The sequence below is a fragment of the Ustilaginoidea virens genome, chromosome 2, assembly GCF_000687475.1.
Source record: "Ustilaginoidea virens chromosome 2, complete sequence".
In the NCBI taxonomy this organism is placed as follows: Eukaryota; Fungi; Ascomycota; class Sordariomycetes; order Hypocreales; family Clavicipitaceae; genus Ustilaginoidea; species Ustilaginoidea virens.
In genome coordinates, this window is record NC_057317.1 from 3,105,026 (window position 1) to 3,119,115 (window position 14,090).

Here is a 14,090-nt window from a genome sequence, read left to right on the forward strand (position 1 = left end):
AAAAAAAAGATAGGCATCCGAGAGCCTACAAAGCAATACCAACTTCCCACCAATGCTTGGCTGGACTCCATCTTGGTAGAGTATGACGATCCCACCGCCACCAGTGATCACCCGCACGCCCAAAGCCCAGGAGACGGAAAGGCGATATCGGAATGGGTTCATGAAGCCACAACCCTGCTGAAGCCAAGTCATCCAAGAACATAGGAGCCGTTAGACAGAGCCACAGCAGACAAAAGAGCACGTTTCCCGTCTGTCTCACCAGACGCGGGGCGTTGACGCAAGGCCTCTTGAGAACCGAGATTAACTGCTGCTGAAGGAATATGCCAACGCCCTGGAGCAGGAAAAACGCCATGGGTCGCCAAAGTTTGGTGGGGGGGAGGGCCGTGAAGGACCCCGCCACATGCAACAAGCTTGACTGGAAGAAGGAAATGAACAAGCCGAACGCATCGGCAGCTTTGCTGCCTCGTCTAATGTATCCCTTGTTGATAAGGTAGACGGACGGACCGAGAAACGAGAGTCGGAAAGTTTGATGCCACCAGGCACCCCACCAACCTGCGAGTCCACGATTGGGAACTTGGGCGATGCCTCCAAAGGTAGTCGGGAATTGCCAAAGTGCGGCTCTTGACGGGAAGAAGGTTCTAAAGATGGGGTACAGTACAAGGTCATTTGAGGCGAATAGCAAGGTGATGGTGGACCAGATGCAAACAAGCGAGAGGCATTCCCTGTAAAAGGTTTGAGCCCATGGCGGATAATGTTGCTGTGGAGAAGAGGTGGTCGACAAGCTCCTGTCGGGGCCGGATAATGTGTACGGATCCGTCACCATCTGGATGAGGAGAAAATCGAGGATGAGGTAGGTGAAGAAAATGGTGGTGAGGCGATCACGGAGAAAGTCGGCCACCCCGAGAGGGCGAACGTATCCGCTGGAGGTTTGACGTGGAACAGTGGTGATGTCGACTTTGGCATTGGGGCGGATAACTGGGGGAATGTCTGGACGTGGAATGGAGTTGATGCTATGATTCCAGCCTATTGTTGGGAAATCAGCAATCGGAGCCCCGTCTCTCACGCCCCACGGGATGTCAATGGCCTTGGAACAGTGGGATTCAAGGGAGGCAACCTACCGGCACCGCGGCAGCTAGACACCAAGTCCAGGGTCCATCCGAGCCGCTCCAAGAAGGGGGCGTCGCGGGGAAACGTCTGCCATCTGTATTCATAGCTCTCCTCACGAGATTTTTCGTCGCGGATTGTGTCGTGCGCGTGCGCCTGCGCGTGCGCGTGCGTTGGGGTTGCTGAGCCTGGGTTCCGCTTCCGCAAAGCGTCCTCGCTGGCAGAAGGAAGATGGTTGGGAGCCGGCACGACCTGCTGAGCCGGCACGACCTGCTGAGCCGGCACGACCTGCTGAGCCGGCAAGACCTGGTCCTCGTTGACGGGAGCCTTGTCGGTCGACTTGGGCACCTTGATGACCCTGGCAGCCTCAAACTGTGGCCTTTTCCAGATGAGAAAATTCAGGGATAGCATGATACCCCAGGCCGGCGCCAGCCCGGCCGCGTAAGAATAGGAAAAGTTGGTACTCGAAGTGTGGAGAAGGATGTGCATGTTGAACCAGATCAAGAAGGCGACGACGGGCCATCTGGTCCAGTACACCCAGGGCCGTGAGGTGTGCGGAATGGCCAGCCACACGGCGGGAATCACATAGATGCCCAGGATACAGTACGGCACCACAAACGGCTTGGCGCGGCCATGGCTGACGGCGTCAAGGAAAACGGCGCGGTACTCTGCACGCAGCAGGTCGTCGAGGTGCGGCATCGCGACTTGCTGAGGGAGGGATGTGATGTGATGGGATGGGATGGGATGGGTTGCTTGGTGGCTGAGCTACCTATCCTGCTTGGTCACTCGGGGCACGGGGGGGTTTTTCTCTCTCTTCTTGCCGGCAGATAGAGAAGCCACTGGGGATGACGAGCCGCGAACTGTGAGTGTCGTGGCCCATGCCTCTGCTGGATTTCGCAGCCAGGAGAGGGCCTTTTTGTAGACCATGTGCTTGCGGTGCAAAGACTTGGCCCATGTTCGCGAACGGAGCTGGCGGCGGGAACGGGATGTTGCACAATGCAACAATGCACGCACGCACGCCGTGGCCGACTTACCCTGTCGATCGGTGGGGGCGGACGGACGGATGGATGGATGGATGGATTTTTTTTTTTTTTTTTTTTTTTTTTGCTGCTGCTGCCGAGATACGTGGCGGGCATATGACACGCAGCGTCGTCGTGCATGGGGCGGTAGATGAACTGCCTCGGGAGTCGAAGAGCAAGAGGAACGTGAGGCTCATCTGCCGGGCCGCATCGGACCTTTGATCAGGTCTGGTTTAGTGTTAAACTTTAGCCCCCTCTTGGTGTGAATGGGGGAAACGGCTGCCCTTTTCAGCTGCCAAGCAAAAGCCAATCCGATTGGGTCGATTGGCGTGCCGCTATGAAGTCTCGGGACTCTTTGACGTCTCTTGACAGACAGACACTCTTTGACGCCTGACGCCTGACTCTGTGGCTCTTGGCTTCTGACGTCCCTGACTCTGACAATGGATTGAGCACCAGCCTTTTAGCCGCTGGGGCTTTGGAGCTCCGGGATTTGTCCTCACCGCGCAGCGCAGCCCAAAGGCAAGCCGAAGATGCCGAGCAAGCACTCGACGCAGCCGCATGCAGATTTGCTCGACACCGACGGGCATCCTTCGCCCTTGCGTCGAGAAAGCGGAGTTGCTGCTTGCCTGCTCGACTGCTCGACTGCTCGACTGCTCGACTGCTCGCTCGCCTGCTCGCCTCTTTGCCTCCATGCAGGTGCAGTCTGGAAACTCCGCAGAAAGAAGCAGGCAGGCAAGCTCGGGAATGGCCAGGCCCCCGAAAAACTCCGCACTCCCGCGCTCACAATCCATGGAGCCCATCCTGTTGTTTTCGGTGAGAAGTCGCTGATGACGACTTGCAGCGTGCATGAGGGCCATCGCGAATCCTGCCGACACCAAGTGCACTAAGTCGACGGCGATTGCATAATCTGGCCCGTGTGGCCCGTGTGGCCCGTGTGGCTCGTCGGCTCGTGTCCACCCCCCTTGGCGTCCCATGCGGCAGGGGAAGCAAAGCCGGCGCTGGAGCTATTCCGTGGCAAGGAGCCTCCCCATCAACAAGCGGTGTCTTGCTGCCGAGCAGTCCATCGCGGCCGTCGACGTAGCTGTGGCCTCGTCGCGAACCGGAAGAGGCGCGGGTGCGAGGAGCACGTTGCCTCGGCTGCCCATGTTGCGCGCGAAGCAACAGCCCACAGCCCTCAAAGACGCGTGTGCGGTCCTGGGACTGCAAGCAACCGCACCGCATCTTCAAGAAAGGTAGCATCGGGGATACAGGGGACCATGCACGGCGTCGGAGTCGCTTCAGAGGCCAATTCGTCGCTCGAGCCAAACACTTGTGATTATGGCGTCACCGGCACTTGACGACGGCTCCAGGGTCGCTCACCGGAGGGGAAGAAAGAAAACTATACACGTGCCAGCGCATATGAAGAAACGTATCTATGTATGTGGAACAACTGGGTGGGCCGCGAGACCCTGCAACAACTTTACTGATAACGTCGCAGCAAGCACTAGTGGTAGATATCCATCGCAGCAGGCCGGTTCGGCCGAAGCCTTTTATTGCTCCGCCAAGAGCGGAAAGACTGTCGGCTATCTCGTGCTTGTGGAGTCGGTTTTGGGCGGATTGATTGATTGATTGATTGATTGATTGATTGAGCAGCGGCAGCGACGCGTTCCCCCGTTCGGCTTGGCCAATAAACCCTTTCAAGTTTCGGCAAAGCCATCGTTGGGTTGAGATGAACTTTTCGCAATCAGCAGGCTCAAGTCCAATGCAGCATTAGGGTTGAGAATTCGATAGTTGAGGGAACCTTGTCGTAAAAGTTTCCTCCTTTCCGTCGGTCTATTGCTGCCGCTGCACAATCAATCCGCCCGAATCCGAATCCGACTCCGACTCCGTAACAAGTCACCATCCTCACAACTATCGTCGGATGATTCCCAGTCCTCCATGGAGTTCCGGTTTATAACTGGAAAAACCTGCATCTGCGAGATGCGGTCTTGCAAGAGGTTCACAGCCCCAGTCGCCACGCAATACACCGCCCTCTAGACACGAGGCTCGGAATGTCGAAGCGCCTGTTCTCGTTCCCGTGAAGTAGCTTCAATCCTTTCGAGGCCCATGTAACGAAGTTCCATGGTATCTTTCAGCCAGTAAAGGCATGTCTCCATCAGGCGCATGCTTTTAAACTCCGGGTCCATGATTGCTTTCTGTAGTTCCTCGTTAATACCACATAGATCCATATATCGAAACCACTCGTCATCATCCTCATCGTAAACATCTTGCCACACATAGTCCTCGAGATGGTCCATGACGAATTGAAGAAAAACGATAGGATTTAATGGCCAGTTTTGCCACCTCGTCCAAATCTCATCCGCTCTCTCGCTGTTGAATCCAAGGTATTTCAACGTGGCCAGGGAGATGCGGGCTGCTGGTATGGTGGTGAAATGATCTTCAGAAGATTCGGGGGGGGTAGGGGAAAGCGGAAGATGTGCGTATTCTGCATCGGCCCACTGATGCAAGCGTCGCTTGTGGATCCTGACAGTGCCATCAGGAGCAGCCGGGGTCGCCAGACCGTTGTTGATGAGATCTTGATGATCTCTCGACGCAAGGGTAGCCATTTTCTGGCAGTCTGGTGTGCAAAGAGATGAGTGATCTTATCGAGGAAAAGGGAAACAAGCTGTGTGTCGAGTAGAAAGGTGTAGAAAGGCTTCGACGATGTAAGAAGAAAACTCAGGACGGAAATAAGAAGAGGCAAGGCAATTTATACCTAAAAGCAGCTTGCCCATCATGCCGGCTTCACTGACGAGCCAAAACAGAGGAAGGTTTGGCAAACGCTGCGCAAGCGAAGCTTAGCACGCGGCAGTACATATGCCGACCAGGCATAAGCCGTGGCTGGCAAGTGCTTGCCAGTCTCCAGGAATACCTAAGGTATCTGACTCACTGAGGTGCCAAGCCAATGTTTGGCAAGCGTTGTGGTGAAGCTTAGCACGCAGCAGTCTGTATGGTATTATAAGCCACGGCTAGTATGTAATTGCTAGCTGCTAGGTAGTCAAGGGACTCTAACTTACTACATGTAAAGAGCCAAGCCAACATTGAAGGTTTAGCAGATGTAACGCAAGTGAAACTTAGCACGCAGCAGTATATTTAAGGTATATGTAGCGATATAAAGTCTCGGCTGGCGTGTGTTTACCCGCTCTATATGAGGTAGGTACCTAAGGTATCGTGAGTCACTAAAGAGCTAAGCTTAAACGCTGCGTACTAGGTAGGTACCTAAGTGTTTAAAAAAAAAAGAACTCTGCTACCACAGCAGGACAGTGAACAAGATATAAGCAGTGGATGTTATTGCCTGTTTCGCTATCATTGACAGTTTGGTATCGAGGTTTGTCGGATGCAATGGACTTTTTGTCGAGCTCGTCATAGTCCACTTTGTCATTGTCATCATCGTCACTAGGCGTTGGAGATTTACGTTTCTTAGCCACTTTTGCCGCAGCGGTATAGCTTGGGCCGCTGTTATGCCATCTACCTGGAAGGCAACGCCTCTAATGCAGTAGTTGTTGTAAAGTCAGAGCGTTTTTTCGAGTCTTTGCAAGGCCCGGCGCCAAGTTCTGGCTTCAGTCTGCGTCCATCGGGTGTCGTAAACTCAGTAATACATCGTCAAAGAAATATCGCCTGCTCAGGAAACTTTTCGGCCCATAACTTCCACGACTTTAGCAGACTGTTCTCGTCTAGTGCGTTGATATCTGTCTAAGAGTTAGTCAGTTATTGTCTAAAGTTGATCCTTTTTAGATACTTTTAAGAATACTATTGGTTTGACAAACTTTTAGAATGCTGCTGCGACTTTATTACACTGACAGAATTACCAGCTAACAGTTGCTTTTCTTATGGATGACTGCTTCTTACGACATACGTACCTGGTTGTGAAGGCCACTTTCCGGCACCACTATAGCGGCCGCTTCCCAAGATCAGATAGGTGAGTAAAGCTTAGCACGCAGCGGTATATATCCAGCTGCCAGGGGAAAGGTGCCTAAGATATTATGACTCACTGAAGAGCTGAAGTTCATATAAAGGTTTTATAAACGCTACGCAAGTGAAGCTTGGCCGGCAGCAGCACGTGCAGGTGCACACCAGCCACGGCTGGCAGGTGTCTGCCAGCTGCCCATCCTGACTCACTGATGAGCCAGATAAAGGTTTGTCAAGCGCTGCCTCAAGAGAGCTTTTAAAACGGAAGGAGCTATGCAAGTCGACGAGTTTACAAAACCCTGGGACACCAGCGCTTTTCGTTCCCAACCAAGTTTAGCGGAGAATGCCTGGGGAAAAGCCCATCCTGTCGCCATCATTTTTCTTCCTTTTATTATGATACTGTGTCAGATTGAGGCTTTTTAAATGGTCAATATTCCGGATATTGCAAAAAAGACAAAAAAATACGATGCTTAGGGCTGGAACGTGGACAGTATCACGTATAGAGCGAGACACGTTTTGTTGGCAACTCTGAGCCTATATGCAATCAATCCTCTTTTACATGTAGTAAGCAACTTCCCGCGTATCTTGTCCCCTACTGCACTAGATGCCTGCCGCGATATTCAGTCTGGTCGATTAACGATCTTGGCCGATATTCTAGCTACCACTGGGTAAAAAATTTGGCTGGATTGAAAGCATCTTGCTCTCATCAAATATTAAAATACCGTCTGCACTAGAATCCCACAGCCTTTTGTCCGTACATGAGCCTTTGTCAATACTGTACATCTCAACGATGTCGTTTATCAGAGAGTATATTACGATGTTACCAACCAGTGGCCGGACGGACTAGCCAGACTTGACAAGAGGTAGACTACTCACCAATGGAAATGGACAGTCATTTTAGAGGACGGCTGCTCGCCTTCCCCTGACTTTCTTAGTCGCAAATTGCAGGCAAAGCTCTGTCTTCCCTTGCAAGGAACGTACGAGATATTAACATAGAATGCGAAGACTTTGCCCGAGATAGAAGACGCAAGACACAAGACACAAAGACATAAAACACAAGACGCAAGATATAAGACATATGATGCAAAATATAAGATGCAAGACGCAAGACGTAAGACGCAAGACGTAAGACGCAAGATGCGGGATGCGGGATGCCTTGTGCTATTGCTCATCGAGTGGTGCTCAACCTGGAAAAGGCAGCTGCTCCAGAGTCAGAGTCCAGCCTCAGCCCGCCCGCTTGTCGGCTATCCAACGACACGCCCCCAATGCCCCCGTATCCATCCATCCGTGGTGGGCGATGCAATGCAAAACTCCTCGCCAGAAAGAAGAGCAAAAGGCAGTTAGATGTCCCGAAAAGCGCGCGTGGCCCCTTGCCTCACGCGTGAAATGCAAGCCACAACGCCGTGTCACCCATGGCACAAGTATCCCCCGAGTCTTTCCCAAGCCCCCTTTACACACAAAAACTCGCATTGCGCGCCCAATCAGTCCCCGTCGTCCATCATCCCGAGCAGTTGCAGCTCTGTTTGCACGAGCCTCTCAAACTCGTCGCGGTCGATACCGCTTGCCTTGGAGAGCATGTACAAGCTGCGGATGCTGCGAGAGACGTGTTGCTTGACGCCAAACTCATTCTGCTCTTGCTTCCCGGCCGTCTCCTCTAGTCTCGCCACGGTGTTTGACCTGCTCGACGAGGCGCTCGAGTGCGGCCGCGGGTGTTCGAGCGCCATGTCCGTGTTGGACATGCCGGGGTAAATGCCGCCAGCTTGAAGAGAGTGATTCGTGGCGGAAGCGACCGCGGCGGCGGCTGCTGCTGCTGTCGCCCGAGGCGATGCCGCATTCTGGCACAAACCAAGCGGTGGCATGAATGGCGCCGCGTGTGCCTCTTCGTCTGGGTCGTGGTTGTCCATGGCGGGCTGTACATTGTCATACTGAGCAAAGTATCCATCGTCGTCTGCTGACGTTGATTTGAAACTGTCCAGGGTCTGCAAGAGGGTAGCGCTCGTGTTTCCGTTCGTCCCTGCAGCAGGCGACCTGCTCTGGGCGGGTGTTCTGGCTGGTGTTGCGTCATAGCGCGCCCAATAATCATTGTCATCCTCTTCTTCTTGGCGGACAGACTTTGCGGCAGATCCCCCGTTCACCGGCAAAGCATCCCTACTGCCTTGGCTATGTCGATATTGACGCTCGGCCTCGGCGATTGTGGACGCTCCGCCAAATGTGGAAAAGGGTGATGGCTCATCGGTCACAGTGACTTCGCCGATACGCCATCCGCCGCCGCCGCCGTCGCCGTCACCGTCACCGTCACCGCCCCTGTCGCTGTCGTTGATGCAGTATACTAGCCGGAAGGCGAGGCCAAGATGGGGTAAAGCAACAAGTGCCTGGAGCGTCTCTTTGTCGAGACGCCTGTAGCGAGTTTCAGCGTCGTAGCCCCAGTCGACCTCTACTTCTCCAGAGACGGGGTGCGGCTCGAGTGCAGGGCCTCGGGCAACGTCTGCTAGCTGAGAGGATTTGCTGGCATCATAGCAAAGAAGGCGGAGCCAGGGCTCTGTGCTCGAGCTGGAGAGGATCTGAACTCGCTGGCGGAGAATAGGAGACAGGAGAGGCAGGACCTGGGTGGCAGGCTGAGTTGAGGCTGCCGCAGCCGGGAGAGCGGGTAGGATGGGACCCAAAAGACCAGCTTGGTCTGGTGGTACAATGACGGCAGCCATGGTGAGCACTTGTGCGTGTGTGCGCACGTGTGTATTTTGAGATTGCGAGAGATGGATCAGGACGTAGCTTACTTCCGGTAAATATTCTGTTGTCCGGGTGCTAGAGGAGACTTGGGTATGCAACTCAGACGCGGGGTTTTTTATAAGCGGTTTTTGCCCCTCAAGCTTCCTGGTTCCTTGGATCCCAATAGATATATGGCGTCGTAGATTATGATTTATCTTCAGGAGCAGCCTCTGGCAGGTCAAAATGTAAAGATTAGTTACCTCGGGCCAGCGGTCGAGGTATGTATGTGGGCAAGCCAATTGGTTGCGCTGAGAGGTGTGGCCCCCTTGGCGGCATCCAAGAGAAAACTGCGGCGATAAAAGCAAGTGCCGGCGAATCGCATAGACGGGCCAAGGCAGCCAGAAGAAAAAGAGGCTGGCAAAGAACGATGGTGGGAAGTTGGAAGTTGGGAGTTGGATCTGGTTTGAAGGAATCGCACGTGAAGCTTCACTGACAAGCGGCGTGGGCCAACTTGACTGAGTGGGGCATTCCGGGTGGCGACGGATCAGTGGACGTGCGGCCATAGCCTGGCCAATGGCACGCCGGCTAGAGCCCGACTGTGGACGCTTGGGCTTCTCGGGGCAGGAACAGAGGACAGCGCGGGATTTTGGACCCGACACTGCACAGTGCGCACTGTGCACTGGGCACTGACACCCATGGATGGTACTGTACTCTACTCTGTATGATGAAAAATGCGACGGCCACCTCAGCCGTCGACGGCAAGACATGCAGAACAAAGCTTAAATGGCAATCCAAGATAATCCCGTATGCTCTTGTAGCGTATTTCTATGTGGTTTGAAAGGCAAACTTCCGGGGCCGCCTGTTTTGAATGTCTAGACCAGAAACAGGCTTCGAGAATCTAGATATGTATGAGGTACGGTACATTCCCGGTACGGAGTTCTCTGCAACGACCAATCAGCACGAGGCCGCCATAAACGTCGCTGGCCCCATCCATTCCATCCCATTCCACAGGGCCGGGCAAAAACAAATCCCGACCAACTACATGCCAAGCAAGCATCAACCGTTGGTCGATTGCGGCAAAAGCCCTTTCGTCGCTCACCTGCGGGAAGGAACCAGGTCAAGATCGTTTCCCGCTTTGGGCTTTCATGACTCCTGCATTGTGCGCTCGTAAAGGAAAAGGATCTGGTCCCGCGACCCGGCGAAAACGGGCTGCGAGATGCCGTCAACGCAAACGAGATACACCCGACGATAACACTGCTGCTTCTCTCTCTCACCTTTCGTTCCGTCATCGAAATCGACTGCCGCAGACGACCCCCGACCCGGAGGTGACCTGTCCGCCCTAGGCGCGTGTCGAGGGGTGCCAGACGCCAAACGCCTTAGACGCCTAACGCCAAGCTGGCTACGACAGCATGCGCGAGCGAGGCGACGCCGCCTGGAGAGCACGGCGTGCCCGCCAAAGGGCAGCATCTCAAAGATGAGGGGACGAAATTACAAGTCGTGACAGCCGGCGCCGTGGCGGGTCTCGTGTCTCGGTATGGAAGGCGTCGGCCCGCTTGCTTGCGTCGGACCGTGTCCCGTGGCGCGACAGACGTGTGCCTAGGCTAATCTGCTGTCTGTCTTGTCGGCCCACCCCTTCCCCCAGGTTCGTCATCGCGCCGCTAGATGTCATCAAGATCCGTCTCCAGCTCCAGCCGTACTCGCTCTCCGATCCGCCCGCCCCCCCGAGCCAGGGCCCCGCGTATCGTGGCGCCGCGGCCACGCTGAAACACATCCTCAGGCACGAGGGGCTCACGGGGCTCTGGAAAGGGAACGTGCCGGCGGAGCTGCTCTACGTCTGCTACGCCTCCCTGCAATTCACAACCTACCGAACCACCACGCTGTTTCTGCGAACAGCGCTGCCCGTCAGACTGCCCGACGCGGCGGAGAGCTTCGTCGCCGGCGCGTCTTCCGGAGCCCTGGCGACGACGATTACGTACCCCCTCGACCTGCTCAGGACGAGGTTCGCCGCCCAGGGACGACGGAGGGTATACTCGTCCCTTCGGGGGGCGATATGCGACATCCAGCGCGACGAAGGCTGGCGCGGCTTTTTCCGCGGCGTGGGGCCCGCGGTTGGCCAGATTGGGCCTTTCATGGGCGTCTTCTTCGTCACGTACGAAGGGCTGCGGGTCAAAACGGCAGGGCTGAACATGCCCTGGGGTGGTGGAGACGTCACGGCCGGCGTGATGAGCAGCGTGGTGGCCAAGACGGCCGTGTTCCCCCTCGACCTGGTCAGGAAACGCATTCAGGTGCAAGGCCCCACGCGAAGCAGATATGTGTACAGCGACATACCCGAGTACCCGAGTGCCTGGAGGGCCGTTGCGACGATTGTGCGGACAGAAGGCTTCCGTGGGTTATACAAGGGTCTTCCCATCAGTCTGCTGAAGTCTGCGCCGGCTAGTGCCATTACCGTGTGGACGTACGAGCGGTGTCTCGACTTGATGAAGCGTATGGACTCGAGTCGAGAGTCTCGCTTGTAAAAGCTGTGTTCGGGGTGCAGAGGGCAGGGGCCAGCGTGCCCGACTTTCTTGCCTCCCCTTTTTCTCCTTCTCTTTTTTTTATCCCTTTCTTTTTTCTTTCTTCTTCTTCGCCTTTAGTGGGTGTTGGTGGCATGTACAACAGCGAGCGCAGAGCCGCGCGTGAGGCTTTCTTTGCATTTACCAAAACACCCCGAAGCAGTCTTGGCGGGTCCTACAAGATGAGCGATGCATTGCGAATGTTCGGGGTCTGTTCTATATACTGTTCCTGCTGTTCCATCATTTATTATGTGCGGTATGGCCCGGTCACACGCGGCTATTGTCTACCGAGCAATTCGTTCTCTTCATCGGCACGCCTGACGCACTCTTCAATCACCTGCCAGAACTTGGCTCTGTCCATGCTCCTCGGTATCCTGACGCCTTCCTCCCCAGGGGGCAGGAGCCTGGCAATGGTGCGACCAGTCTGCGCGTGGCCGTCCCTGGCTTTTTCAAACGTTCCTTCTGTCACGACGGTGACTTGGAAGCGCTCCTCGTGTTTGGGAGCCGCGCTTCTCTTGTCGTCCCATTGATGAAAGGCAATTTCGTCATCCGTCCCGAGTAGCACAGCCGCGACGGCAATGGGATCATGGAGTGGCGGGCCGGCGGTGATGCCGAAAACGTCCCTGCGGTATTTGCAAAGTCGTGAAAGATCAGCTTGCAAGCCTGAGATACGAGATACGCCCGTCGTGGAGGAACAAAGGCGGAAAGGACGAGAGAGCCAAAAAAAAAAAAACCCTGGAGAGCTTTACATGCCCGCAGACAAAAGAGGATGAAAAGGGCGGGACGGGGGGACATACGCATAAGTATGGGCAAAAAAGTACAGCAGCTCGACCAGCATTCTTCTCAGAACGGTCTTGCCCCGTCCCTCGCGCTTCCCATCCACGCCATACAGGAGGAGGTTGCGAATGTCGTCCGTCGCCAGGACCTGGTGGCTCAGGTCGAGCGGGACGACAGTCGTCTTGCTGGCCACCTTGGGGTTGTGAAACACCTCGGCGGCCGCCTCGGGGTCGATGAGGATGTTGAACTCTGCCCAGGGGGTGATGTTGCCGACACGTTCCTTGCCATCGACCATGCCCATGACGGCGTCGGAGAAGTCCCCCCCGAAGGAGCCGCCCATCAGGCTGATGCCCTTGACGTGGTCGATGATGCCGGGGTCGCCGCGCAGCAGGGTGCCGAGGTTGGTGAGCGAGCCAGTCGTGACAATCCAAGTGGTTCCGGGAGCCTGCGCTCTGATGGCCTCGGCCATGGCCATTACGGCAGACCCGGGAAGCGGCTCGCATTCCGGCCGGGGCAAAAGGTCGGTGCCGTCCAGGCCGGATTCGCCGTGGACGTCGGGAGCGTGAACGGCAGGGCGCTCCAGAGCTTTGTGAGCGCCGCGGTAGAGCGGGACATGCTTGTGCTTTCCGATGGCGGTGAGAACAGAGGCGGCGTTGCGGGTGGTATGGCTGTCTCCCCCCTTCTCCACCCCCCCCCCCTCCGGAGGGGTTACGGTGCGGTCAGGACAAGAGCGTCTGCGAGTGGGATGCGGCGGGAACGGTTTGCTTATGGCTTACTCGAGTGAAGCGTTTCCAAAGACGGTTGAGATGCCGAGCAGCTTGATTCGGGGATGGTAGGCAGCTAATATGATGGCAAAGACATCCTGGAGGACAAGAGTCTCGTCAGCGCCTAGTTGTCTCGAGAGAACTTGAGTGTCTGCCGAGCTGGTGATGGACGAGGGAACGTTAGGGATCCAGCCGGCGGCACCAAGTATACATATACCATAGAAACATGAGAATGACATGGAACCCCAAAAAAAGTAAAAGAAATATTTGCAGAACGAGAGATGGAAGTTGAAACCTACATCATGGCCGGGGTCACAGTCCAGCCACACAGGGACCTGGGAGGCAGCTCCAGCGCCGTTTACGCCGTTCATATCAGCCGGCTTGCCAGTGCTATTTACGAGAGTTCCCGTCCCGGTCCTAAGCGATGCGAACACAGCTGCTTCAACTTTCCACCATGCGAGTCTGCCGCCGGCGGTCCGATGCCGAGGGTCCTTTTGGTAAGCTCTGCTTCCCTTTGCATGCAGCGACTCTGGCTCGGCAAACAATGGTGGCTTCGTCGGAAAAAGAGGAGGAAAATGAAAAAAAAAAAAAAAATAATGGAAAAAGGTAAGATGCAATAAATAAAATAAAACGAGAGACGAACGGGCGACGGGAGTAGGCGAGGGAAACGGCAGCCTGGGGAAGAGACGAGTTTGCGAGCTATGGGGAGTTTGGTGTTTTTTCCAAGGCGCATGAATCGTCGGGCAAGTCACAGGTCGCACACACGTCGGCCGACGTCGACCTCGCTCAGTGGTCGAAGGAAGTGAAGTGGAGACGAGACGTTGTAAAAGAAGCTGGTGGTTTGTGGTGTGTGAGGTTGTGTGTGGTGCGTGTGGTTGTGTGTGGTGTGTGAGTGGGTGGGCCGCGTGCAAACGGGCTTGGAACTGGTCTGGTCTGGTCTGGTCTGGTCTGGTCTGGTCTGGTCTGGTGCGTCTTGAAACACCCAGGTGAGCCGACTTGTCTTCTGTTCCAAGCCCCACCTGGGATTCCGAGTCCTGACACGCAACGCACGCGCACAGCCAGGCTTGGCCCAGACACGTCTGCCGCGCCGGTGGCGTTTTTGGCGGGCTTCGGCGGACTTCGGCGGTAGCCTAGCCCAAGTACCTTACCTACCAATGCACGCGAGGGTGGAATCCCAGGAATTTCGCTGTGGGTTGTTGTACATAGTCTCGACGTGCTAATGGTTAAGCGAGCAGTCGACG

The 14,090-nt window shown here is 55.4% G+C and overlaps 6 protein-coding genes across 6 annotated transcripts; 2 read left to right on the forward strand and 4 right to left on the reverse strand.

The window, feature by feature from the left end:
- Positions 1-25: 25 nt before the first annotated feature.
- Positions 26-1,803, reverse strand: UV8b_02601 (uncharacterized protein; the record flags this gene model as incomplete). The annotated part of the gene is made up of 2 exons (XM_043140099.1): positions 26-1,023; positions 1,119-1,803. The coding sequence occupies 2 exons, from the start codon at positions 1,801-1,803 to the stop codon at positions 26-28; spliced, it is 1,683 nt and encodes a 560-aa protein (XP_042996033.1).
- Positions 1,804-2,653: 850 nt separating this feature from the next.
- On the forward strand, positions 2,654-3,010 carry UV8b_02602 (uncharacterized protein; the record flags this gene model as incomplete). The annotated part of the gene is made up of 1 exon (XM_043140100.1): positions 2,654-3,010. One exon carries the CDS (start codon positions 2,654-2,656, stop codon positions 3,008-3,010), a length of 357 nt encoding a protein of 118 aa, XP_042996034.1.
- Positions 3,011-4,135: 1,125 nt separating this feature from the next.
- On the reverse strand, positions 4,136-4,708 carry UV8b_02603 (uncharacterized protein; the record flags this gene model as incomplete). Its single annotated transcript, XM_043140101.1, has 1 exon — positions 4,136-4,708. The coding sequence occupies one exon, from the start codon at positions 4,706-4,708 to the stop codon at positions 4,136-4,138; it is 573 nt and encodes a 190-aa protein (XP_042996035.1).
- Positions 4,709-7,531: 2,823 nt separating this feature from the next.
- Positions 7,532-8,752, reverse strand: UV8b_02604 (uncharacterized protein; the record flags this gene model as incomplete). The annotated part of the gene is made up of 1 exon (XM_043140102.1): positions 7,532-8,752. The coding sequence occupies one exon, from the start codon at positions 8,750-8,752 to the stop codon at positions 7,532-7,534; it is 1,221 nt and encodes a 406-aa protein (XP_042996036.1).
- A 1,149-nt stretch (positions 8,753-9,901) lies between these two features.
- Positions 9,902-11,272, forward strand: UV8b_02605 (uncharacterized protein; the record flags this gene model as incomplete). The annotated part of the gene is made up of 3 exons (XM_043140103.1): positions 9,902-10,081; positions 10,137-10,288; positions 10,399-11,272. The coding sequence occupies 3 exons, from the start codon at positions 9,902-9,904 to the stop codon at positions 11,270-11,272; spliced, it is 1,206 nt and encodes a 401-aa protein (XP_042996037.1).
- Positions 11,273-11,585: 313 nt separating this feature from the next.
- UV8b_02606 (uncharacterized protein) lies at positions 11,586-13,220 on the reverse strand (the record flags this gene model as incomplete). The annotated part of the gene is made up of 4 exons (XM_043140104.1): positions 11,586-11,931; positions 12,106-12,753; positions 12,862-12,947; positions 13,149-13,220. 4 exons carry the CDS (start codon positions 13,218-13,220, stop codon positions 11,586-11,588), a joined length of 1,152 nt encoding a protein of 383 aa, XP_042996038.1.
- Positions 13,221-14,090: the final 870 nt, after the last annotated feature.